Source organism: Haplochromis burtoni, unplaced genomic scaffold (genome assembly GCF_018398535.1).
Source record: "Haplochromis burtoni strain Fernald_Lab_line unplaced genomic scaffold, NCSU_Asbu1 Contig_166, whole genome shotgun sequence".
Taxonomy (NCBI): domain Eukaryota; kingdom Metazoa; phylum Chordata; class Actinopteri; order Cichliformes; family Cichlidae; genus Haplochromis; species Haplochromis burtoni.
The window spans coordinates 225,800-237,142 of record NW_024582527.1 but is presented as its reverse complement, the minus strand read 5'-3'; the positions used below and the strand labels follow the sequence as shown (position 1 = coordinate 237,142).

Sequence of the window (11,343 nt, the reverse complement as noted above, 5' to 3'; positions counted from 1 at the left end):
ATATAGATATATATATATATATATATATATATATATATATATATATAATATATATATATATATATATATATATTTTTTTTTTTTTTTTTTTAGTACATTTCAAATGACCCTGATTTAAAAAGATGTGATATTGGTATTTATCATAAAATTGCACTATTCATCTGTCACGGTGTGCCCATTCAAGTATAAGTTAAATATGAAACTCTGTAAATTACCCCGTATTTTTGTTTCCTGTTTCCACTTTGAATTTTCTCTTTTCAATCGTTATTTTTGCTCAGGCAGTATTTTAGACGGAAGCGGGTCCTCGCTCTGTGTATTTTGAAACCGTCGCGGTGAGAAGACACCTAGCAAAATAGCCGGGGAGAGGAGGAGGAGGTGGGAATGGTACAATTAAAATTATATATTAATATATCATTGATGTACAGTTGACTGGGGTACATGTTTACGGTTATATGCAATGTAAAACCAGAAAAAACTGCGTTTAACGTTCGTATCAGTTTTTATTATCACTAACCGGTAGCTCGAGTGGTTAGCTTCTTGGCTTGCCAGCTGGCTAATGACTGCTAGCATGGCTGACAATCTCAGCTTCCTGAAATGAATCGCATACCTAATGTCACTCTAATCTAATTTTCTAATTTTCATATTTAACGATCATTCGTGCAGTTGATCGTTTCAGTTATTTGAATACCTTCGCCATGCCCTGCGTTTGTTTTACCCGATAAGTGATCAGTTTGGCCTGCGTACATGGCTTTGTGCTAACACAAAATATTTACCATTTTCTTTATACCAGTTTTACATTTCAGATTCTTCGTTGTTTTTGTATTTTTCTTATTCACTGTAAAATAGTATGTCTGTTATTAACTACAAAAATCGGCGCTAGGTTATCGTTTCCTTGAATTAGTCACGTCTACTAAGGCACAGCATGCTACATTAAAGGCTAGCAGAAAGTACGTAAATATGAGGACGGTGTATTTTTAACTGTAGACCAGCAGCCATGTCCCGATAAAGGCTCTTGTCACCAACATGCACAAAATATTTGACATGTTACGTTGAATATTATTATTAACAAATGTAGAAACATACGGTATTTAAAACAATAAACTAGTGATGTAGAGCGAGTTCAGCAGTGATGTTATTTAAACCTATGTCACATCCAGTGTAAGGTGTCATGTAAATGATCTTTAACCACAACAGTAGCATATTTTAAGAGAAAGAAAATTAAAAAAAAAAATCGATTTGTGATTGGCTGCTGTCACTTTCAAGTGAGCTAGTTGTAAATTTTCCTATAGTCGTAAACGCATCGTGCGCCCTCCCTTAAATTTGAACATGCGCAGAACGTGTTGTAAACAATGAGACCCTTCCAGACCGTCTCCAGCTTTGTGTCTGTCCAACAGTTGATCTGTGCAAAACTAAACGGTTTCTCATAGCTCTCCGTACATTCAATAAAAAATGTTCCTTGGTAAGTAAAGAGACACATTTGTGACTAAATATTTTTTTTTATCAGCATCATCACTGCGAACACGTATCACATTTATTACGTTACAGCCTGAAAACCCACCTCGAATGACATGCTTGGGCGTGACAGCGTGCGAATGAACATACTAATATTGTTATTATGCACTTACTTTAATGCAGATTTATATTGGTCAGTATTCCAGCCCCATCTATATCTCCTTCCGAGCAGCGTCTCTTTTGCTAGCTTTGTCAGGCAAACTCCCGGCTTTTAAAGCTGACTTGCTGGTTAGCAGGCTAGCTAGTAGATGCTAGTCCAACACTGGTCTCGGTGGTTCTGTTGAGGCATAATATGCTACGTTAAAATAAGCATTTAGACCATCAGTACCACCGGGTGTTTTTCTGTCATATTAATTAAAAAATTCATTGAGGCTGTTGAAGACACATACTCATGCTTATTAAATGTAAATGATTATCTTTTTGCTACTGGGGGGGGGTGTCAGTGATGGTGGTATCAGTGTTTTACATTTTAAAACTTTGGACTGACTGTTGGAGTATATTAAATTATACATGGCATTTAGCTATTGTGCACGCAGTAATTAGAGACTGTTTAATTGCACACGTGTGGAATGCAGTGGAAAATGTTGACATACTAGTCTAAGCTTGATTTAGACATCCATCAACTTTTAGTTTAAGTACTACTTATTTTTATGAGTAATGATAAAACTATAGTGTATAGGAAGTTGTTTATCAATAGCTGCTGTTTGTAAATGCTGAAGTTTGTGCTGTGTTACAGGGAGCTGAAGCATGGAGGCGGCTCTGAGCAGGTTGAGGGGGCTAAGTGCCGATGAACTGTCCGAGGAGTTTGCCCGGGCAAACGTCAAGTGTGGACCCATTACACCCACCACCCGTGCCACCTATGAGAGGAAATTAGCCCGTATCCTGGCTGGACCAGAGAGCAGTACCACTGAAACAGACAGCAGCTCTTCAGCTGGTGCCTTGAACATTGTGGTGGATCATGCCAAATCTCTGTCATGTGTCACCTCGGCTGTTGTGCCCACAACCTCTGGAGCAAGCAGCAGCTCCTCAAAGGCTGCCAATGAAGAGTTGGACTTTGGCTATGGTGTGGGTCTCAACCCTCCAGAGGAAGAAGAAATATCAGAAAATACAAACTCAAACAGCTCTGCTGAGGGCAGTAACTTGCAGTCCAAAGTGGAAACTCCTTCAAAGCCAGCACAAGTGTCCCCAACCCTTTATTATGGAGTGTGTCCACTTTGGGAGGATGTCTTGGCAAGAAATGGTAAGAGAAACTCAGCTTCTTACTTTTTAGAGTCCATTAGATATCATGTTTAATTTTGGTATGAAGAATTACTTGCCAAGTGTTGCTGACTTTGGGAATTGTAGAAACAATACTTTGAAACAATTTAGCATTACTTCACGCAGTTTAAAAACATGGTACAACACGCTGTTTTTGCCCCACCTGTTTGCGTTTCAAGTTGTGTAGAGGAACTGAGTGAGCCCTGCCACCAGTAAGACGATGGCAGGAATGAAGCAAATGAGTCCATTTTATAAACCCCCAAAAATCTGAACTATAGCGACAGCTTCTATCCTAGTACAAGTTATTTTGGAGCAGCTTTGCTCTCTTTTCATCGTCCTTCACCTGTCTTTACTGTTATTGACACTAGCTGTGGAGATGCTCCCAGCTACTGGATGACTAGTTAGCATTATTTTGCATACATTTGTTAGTTTAATTTTAGAAATGTAGTTATTACTGTTTATGTTTGCTAGACTGTGTGACATGATATTTGTCCTTTTAAGACGCTGAACTTTGGAGTAACAATTGTTGGAATTATTGTCTTGTAATAAACTATATTAGTCATATGATTAGCATATTATCACAATGGCTTTAATTCAGTGGCTCTAACAACAGAATTGCAGTAACTGTTTAGGATTACAGGCATTTTTAGACACGGTCCCCTGTTGTCAGAGGCTCAATAGTAATTGAACAATTGACTAAAAAGGTGAGGTCTGTTTCATTGCTAATGCATTACAAATAGACTTTATTTCATTTGGTATCTTTTCACTGGAGCTGTCACTATGAGATCCAAACAGATACTGATGCAAGTGAAGGAGGCTATCATTTGGCTGAAAACTAAAATAAACCTATCCTATCAGACTGATCGCAAAAATGTAAGAAATGGCCAAATAAACAATTGTGTTTGTTCTTGAAAACAAATAGATGCACTGTCCAGTTTAGCAACTCCAAATGACTTGAAAAATCACAGAAGACAACTAAAGCAAATGTTAAGAAAGACTGAAAAAAAGGGGGGTTAAGAAATTTCACACCAAGTCAACAAATTCAAAAATCTCAAGTAGGTAAGTGCATAACTGTCAGGGTCTACAATCGAGAGATGTCTTCATGAATTGAAATACAGAGTGTTTATAACAAGACACAAACCATGCTCAGTTACTCAGTTCCACTCAGGATGAAGAAAGCCAGATTAGACTTGTTACAAACCTAAAACAGACCACAAACTCCTAAAAGATTCTTCAGACACATCAAACAAAAATAAAATGTACTAGAATGATGGGAAGAGGAAAATATGAAGAAGGAAAGAACATTTATGATCTGACAGATCTCATCTGTTGAATATGGCGCAGTAAATATTATGGCATGGGCATTATGTGACTGCTCATAGTGTACAGGGTTATAATCTCCAAAACTGATTTGACAGCATTTCACACAATTGGATAACCACCCGAAGCCCCGTTTCTCAAGGCAAAGAAATGGGATATTCTACAGTGTTTGTCAAATAGCCTTTTAAGTTGTTGAAAATGAGGAGCTAAGTATAAAAATGCATGTAATTCCAACAGTTAATGTAATAATGTTGTTAAACCGCTTGAATTAAAGCTAAAAGTCTGTGCTTCACTAAATAAAAACAATTTATATTGGATTGAAGCATTTAAATTTGCAGTGTTGTTACAAAAGTACTTCAAAGGCAAAGAACAGAAGAAATGTCTCAGAAATATGGTTTATCCAATAATAATCAGATAATTAAGATATTTTTTTATTTATATATATTTGTTTAGTGGACAAACATTTTCTTTTCTTGGCGGTGAGCAGTCAGGCAGTAGGACAGCCTGACCTCTCTGGGGCAATGATCTAAATTCACTTTGAGCTTCCATAAAAATCAGTGCTGTTAATGTTAATCAGTCAAGGCAGGCTTTTTTTGCAGTTGCAGAAGCAGTGGCACTTACGTGGCTGACAAGACAGACAGGGCAAAAAATGTGGAAAAAACCCAGCCACCGGTTAGGCCACAGTAAAACACAACAATTAAGGAAAAATGGAGTACCAAATACAAGAATTAAAATGTTTTTTGTGTTTTTCTGCAGAGGGAGCACATGTATACTCAGATAAGAAAGATGCCCTTCAAGCTGTAAAGACGATGAAGGGAGCCCGTTTTAAAGCCTTTTCCAACCGTGAGGATGCTGAGAAGTTTGCTAAGGGGATCTGTGATTACTTTCCCTCTCCCAGCAAGTCAGTCTGTGTATCTCCTGTCAAACCAGGCCTGCCCATTAGTAAAGGTAAGTACATGAAATGATTGAGGCTTCTCTTCTAAAAGAGCTTCACAGTATTTTTTTGTGTATTTTTATTCAATTGAATTCGTTTTTATTTTCTCATCTGGTGTTAGTTTATTGCCTGATAAAGCAGTGCACCGTTATCAGGCAAAATTGTTATCACTTTTAAGTGAAGTGGCATCTGTGAGCTGATCGCTGTATTTATTACAGTGTGAATATAGAGGTGCAGCATTGTTCAAAGATTTCACAGTTTGCTGATGTATCTGACATGTTAAAAGGCACAAGCGGATAAAAAGACTACAGATCGAGCTAGAATCCGAGCCATTGTGCAAGGCACTCCTGAAAAATTCTTCACTGCAGTGACCAGCTTCGTCTCTTTCTCCCTTCCACCCCAGACAACGTGGAGGTCGATACCATCAACCGGGAGCGTGCCAACAGTTTTAAGAGCCCGCGCTCCCAGGACCTGACGGCCAAACTAAGGAAAGCTGTGGAGAAGGGCGATGAGACGGCCTTCAGCGAACTGGTCTGGGGCAATCCACGCTATCTCATTGGCTCAGGAGATAATCCCACTATTGTTCAGGTGGGAACATGTAGTGAATACTTTTGGTATATTCTGGCTGTTTATAACGCTGACTGAAAGTTGCATGGTATTTAGCATCTTAAGATAGCACAGAGATGCCGCCACAATCTCTGGAAAGTCTTTGCTATTATTAGAGTAGCATGGCCTGACTTGCCATTTGTTGATACATAAATATTTTGACTCTATCAGCGCCAGCCTTTCAGTTACTGTGTGTGTGTATCAAGCTTGTAGCTCCTGAGACAAAAACAAAAGTGAATTTACCTGCTGGATATGCTGAAATGGAATTTTTGCATCAAAGTAATTCATGTGTTTGTTTTACATTTAAAAGTACTTTGAAAATTGGGATTTAAAGTGTTTATAGTTGATGCTAGTATATTATAAATAACTCTGTTTGTTTATTAAGCTGCAGGTATTCAAATAAAATCAGTGGCATGTTGTTAATCCCTGATTAATCCCAAAGTCAGATTCTGATGTTTAGAAAAAAAACGTGCAGTTTCTGTTAACTGGAGATTAAAAAGGATTCCTGACCCATTCAGTCGTTCCTCTGTGGTTTGTTATGTTCAGGAGGGCTGCCGGTACAATGTAATGCACGTGGCAGCCAAGGAAAACCAGGCAGGGATTGCTCAGCTGCTGCTGGACACCTTGGAAAACCCAGAGTTTATGCGCCTCATGTACCCAGATGACCAGGAAGTCATGCTGCAGAAACGAATCCGCTACATTGTAGACCTTTACCTCAACACTCCAGATAAAGCTGTCAGTTCTTTCACACTCCCAATTCAACCTGAATAGATTCATTTTAAATAATAATATGAACAGAGCCCAGTAACTTTATTATATTGTTTTTCCCCCACTGTAGGGCTTTGAAACACCGCTCCACTTTGCCTGTAAGTTTGGGTGTCCAGATGTGGTCAATGTCCTGTGCTCGCATCCTGACATTGATAAGAACCGTGAGAATAAGGATGGCCAGACGCCTAGGGATGTAAGTACTTACATTTCGAACCATTATTTAAACGAGCAGCACACACAGATGCACACACATGGAGCATGGATTAAACCACAGGAGTGACCGTGAATGTTTACGCATTTATATGAGTGCTGTCTAGCAAATACAGTCTCTCTCAGTGCAATCCTCGCAGTAGTTGTTCAGGGAGGCGCAGTTATGCCCACACAGGTTTTTAAGCTGTGACCTCTAAGCTTGCTTTTTAAATCCTTTGGCAGCAATCACTCACTGAACATTGTAAGCTAAACTTAGATGAGCAAATTCTTTCCTCACTTGATCCAGCAACAGCTGTACATAAATGTCTGTTCACGCATCATTATTTTGTTTCCCTCTTTCCCACAGCTTATATGCAGCAGAAAGAATAAAAGTCCAGAAGTGAAACAGAAGATAAGTGACTACCTGGAGGGTAAGGGATTAGCACATTTCTTACAAATTAAGTTTGTTCTCCTTGGGCTGGTTCAACACACAGCATGTGACATCTTAGTTTTTTTGTTTTTTAAAATCTGTCCTTTTAATATTTGTAAAATTGGAGCTGCTGTAAATTGGTTAAGTGTCGGTCATAATAGTCTTGTGAGCTTGAAAAAAGAGCCCTGGATGTCTTTAGGTTTGAGAGGTGAAACGTATTTACAAAACTAAAGAAATCCAGTTACTTTTTTCAAGCTCTCGAGACTGCATGTGTTAGTGTTACTGAGCGGGTATAGTCATGAATAAACTGCAACAAGTTTGTTTTGCAAATCACGACAAGTTTTTGTTCAGTCCGGTGAGAGTTGAAGGCATCTGGTGTGCAGCGTCAGAGCATTTGGCACGGCGTTCTGCGTACTGTATTTCTTTATACAATTTGGTATGCGCACACTGCCAACACCATATGCAGCAGCCACATGACAACACATAAACTTAGATTTTGTTTTGACGTACTCTGCCAGCTTAAGGTTCGACTCCCACCGCTTCCACCTTTGACAATATGTAAATGTTGACATGAGTTATGTTGTCATGCTGACTTTGAGTCTCTGTTGTTTCACAGACCGTTGCTATATCCCTTTGCTGAGAGCAACTGACAACACCTCCCAGCCCATCATTGGTGCTCCATGGTCACCTGAGTCCTCAGAAAGTCTCTCGCTAATCCAGCGACACACAAGAAGCCCCAAGGATCCCATGATGGCTGTCACTGCCTTTGCTGGCCCCCTAAGCCCCTCTAAAGCAAGTTTAAAAAAAACAACAACAACAAAACCTGCTTATCAGTGTTTATGAAGGCCGTAATAATTTTTTTTTTTAAACACATATTGTCTTCCACTGTAGGCAGATGATTTTCGCCGGTTCTGGAAGACGCCACCCAGAGACCGGGCAGAACTTTACCACCACATACTTAAGTCTGATCCTGACAGAGGGGCGGAGAGAGTAGGCAGGTACGTCCAAAACCTAAGTCTTATTTTATTTTCAGTAACTTTCTCGGGAATATCTGTGTCCGCTGTGATGCACAGATATCATCTGTTAAATGCCATCTCTGCACTTTTCACATAGTCATACATATTGGAAGCTTTCACTTCATTATGGATGATTAGCTAAACCACAGTAGGATACAGTTTTTTATGTTTTGTTTAATGTTTAAAATGTTTTGTATTCCATATACCACTGAGAATAGAACAGCCCATTACGTAACTATGTGACGGTCGACTTATGCATTAACCTTCCCCGTCAATAATTGGAATAATCAGCTCTTCAAATTACCAAAATAATATTTAGCAGTTTATTACTATTATTCTGCTATAATGGTGGATACTCATAATAATCATGGCTAAAGTTTTAGTTAATGAGGTCTGGGTTTGTTTGGGGTTTTCCCCCTGACTCTTGGCTCTCTAAAATATTGGAGAGGATATCCTTATTATGATAATTTCAGGTTTCTTCCTGTTAAAAGGGAGTTTTTCCCCTTCCCACTGTTGCCATGTGCTTGCTCATAGCTCATCTGATTGATGGGGTTTACTTACTATTATTGGAAGGTATTTATGTTACAATATAAAGCGCCTTGAGGTAACTGTTATTGTGATTTGGTGTGATATAAATAAAACTGAATTGAATAGATCTGGCTGTGAGCAACAAAGTCCACCTCCTGTTCAAATTAATTTGTAAGGGAAAATCATAACAAAGCTGGCTTAAAGGTAAGGAGAAGCTCATTTTAGAGAGCGGATGACCTGAGTGACTGAATCAAAGTCCAGTTTAAGATAATTGAGGACTAGTTTTGTGTTTTTTGGAAACATGCACAGCTTCTTTTTTTAAAGTCCAACAGTAGAAATATAAATCGAAATTAATGTAATGGGTTCATTTTGATTATGCATCCTTTTAACCCACGCAGATCAGCTTCAACATTAGCCACAATCATGGGGAACCAATAAATAAACAAATATCTTTGTTATTTAAATGAATCTACGTCTTGCCTACAGAGACCTAGCTCATGAGATGGGACACCCCTGGGCGGAATATTGGGACTTCCTGGATAGTTTTGTGGATCTGTCATCTGGTGAGGGGCTCCGCAAGCTGGACGATTACCTGAGCAAGAAGGATTTCAGTTCACGGACTCATGAGGGGGCCGGCGAGAATGAAACCAGCAACAGGTTTAAAACCCCCTCTCCAGGTACAAAGTGCTTTATATTTGAGAAGTATGGGTTGCTGAGATGGACTGTGCACATTTCTGATCACATTCTGATTTAATGTGTTAATTTTAGTGATGTAGCGTAATCAGTGTGTTTCTCAAGTATAGCCTCTTGTTATATTAAATGCACTTTGCAAAGTTTCATACCTCGTTTTTTTGCCCTAAAGCAAAGTGCACCACTCTTTAGTTTACACTTTTTTGTTACTCATTCTTCGCTGATTGCAGGCAAGCCCAAAAAGTTCTGCAACTCTATTTCTGTTGGTGCCTTCCTGGACGAGGGTGACGATATCAGCCTTGAGGAGATGAAGAACCGGCAGAACGCAGCACTCACCAGCATCACCTCCTGTGCTGCATCCAAGGACGTCCTGAAAGGAGCTGTGGGTGGCCGCGAGTTCCACATCGCGCTACGCCACCACGGGGCCGACCTGATCGAGACTGCTGCCGAGCAGGACCTGCTGTGCTGCTGCAACGACGGCCTCCTGTCGCCTGGTGTAGTCTGTAAAAACGGGGTGTGCTCCTCCTCCAGAGATAGGACTCACAATGGAGACAAGGTGTCCCCACGCACCTCCCCATCCTCTTCCTGCATGCTGTCGCCTATTTCCAATCTCATGCTGGAGTTTGAGCGCATGTCTCTGCAGGAGCCACCAGACAGTCCCACCAGCTGCAGAGAGAGAAGGAGCAGTGGTGGGAACCGTCATAGGGAGGCTCGGGACTATAACCCCTCCTCAGCCACAGACCTGAGCTCTGGGCTGAACCTCCTGTCTCTCAGTCACAGCGGTCAAGATGGTGAGACTGTGGATGGGCCAGGCTGGAGAACAGAGGGAGCAGGTAAAGAAGAGAGGCACAGCAGCGGCAGCTCAGAGGAGTACTTTGAAGCAGAGGAGAGTCTGGAGATGCTGGGTAGGACTAGGGGGTCAGTGTCAGGGTTGCGCAATTTCTGCGCTAGGTCCAAGTCATGGGACCACGGGGGCAGGGACTTAAGCAGCTCAGGATCCTCTGGGTCCTCTTATAAGTCCTTAGAGAACTCCCATGAGTTCTTACCCAGGACCCCACCACATGTCAGAAGAGGACTTTTTATTGATGGGTGAGTCGCACTTGCTTTCACTGCAGAGGATTCAGTTTATAGCAGACAAATAGAAAATGTTCCTGAGAATCTTTAAGTTTGGTGTTGTAAATAAAATTAAATATGAGACTATGTGGAAAAGAAACTGAACTACATGAAGCATTTGTGAATATTTTTGTGATAATCCAGAGAAGTACTGTGTAACACACTCTGAGCTAGATGCTGTTAGTGGGATGTGACAGGCAGACGGTACAATTAGGAGCAGTCTGATGATCCCCAACTGAGCTGAAGTGATAAGTAGCTGATTAATCGTCTGTCTTTTTTACAGTGATTCTCCAACCAAACTGGACAGAGCGGTCCTGTCAGCAATAGAGGGCACAGACATCGATCCTCAGAAGTATCCGAGTATTCATAAGTGGAAGAGCACAGTGAAGTCATACTCTGCCTCAGATATGCAGAGGTTAGTAAGCTTGGCTGGCACATCAATGCAAGGTTTCCACCAGTGTTTTACAGGCTGTGTGTGTGTTTGATGGCAGTTGTAGGCAGACTTAAAAAGAATAATGAACCAGGTGAATGTCAACAGCTAACATAATTATATCTGTTCTGCTGCTATCTGTCAACTTATGTCCATTAATCATGGATTACAGTAGGCTAGGTCCTGCTTGGCTAATCTACATAAACTGTGAATTGGTGCTTTCTTGCTTGTGTTGGCTCGGAAGTATGCCCTTTTGTTTTTTTCCCCTCTTTTTCTCCACAGTGTGCAGAGATGCAGCTAGGCTAGCACAGCTCCATTGTTTTCCTCTGTCGTACAGTTAGCGTTATAGCTAGTTAAATTTCCTGCAAACCCTGTTCATAGTTATTTGTATGCTTATTTCACGTGTGGGTGTGATCCTGCTGGCTTCAAAGGTTTCAGTATCAGATGATGATGATGATGATACTTTTTCATGTCTTTAATCAGCACTAAAGGTCAGTTTAGTGCAGTAGTTGCTAGAAATGGGAACTGAGAACCAGTTCTGTGTAATATG

General features: G+C 40.5%; 1 protein-coding gene across 4 annotated transcripts in view; it reads left to right on the top strand.

Annotated features, from left to right (window-relative positions):
* Window positions 1-164: 164 nt before the first annotated feature.
* The window catches only part of ankle2 (ankyrin repeat and LEM domain containing 2), a 30,952-nt gene continuing 19,773 nt past the window's right edge, over window positions 165-11,343 (top strand). The window contains exons 1-12 of one of the 4 annotated variants that reach the window (XM_005933335.3): window positions 165-375; window positions 2,249-2,752; window positions 4,846-5,037; window positions 5,427-5,611; window positions 6,176-6,364; window positions 6,468-6,590; window positions 6,954-7,017; window positions 7,633-7,808; window positions 7,908-8,014; window positions 9,047-9,237; window positions 9,481-10,339; window positions 10,647-10,778. In XM_005933335.3, coding sequence (XP_005933397.1) covers window positions 2,260-2,752; window positions 4,846-5,037; window positions 5,427-5,611; window positions 6,176-6,364; window positions 6,468-6,590; window positions 6,954-7,017; window positions 7,633-7,808; window positions 7,908-8,014; window positions 9,047-9,237; window positions 9,481-10,339; window positions 10,647-10,778 — 2,711 coding nt within the window. In that variant the 5' untranslated portion in view covers window positions 165-375; window positions 2,249-2,259. Of the gene's footprint in view, window positions 385-442; window positions 1,460-2,248; window positions 2,753-4,845; window positions 5,038-5,426; window positions 5,612-6,175; window positions 6,365-6,467; window positions 6,591-6,953; window positions 7,018-7,632; window positions 7,809-7,907; window positions 8,015-9,046; window positions 9,238-9,480; window positions 10,340-10,646; window positions 10,779-11,343 lie in introns of those variants that run through there. The other 3 variants (XM_005933336.3, XM_042225289.1, XM_005933337.3) reach the window with 3 other exon arrangements.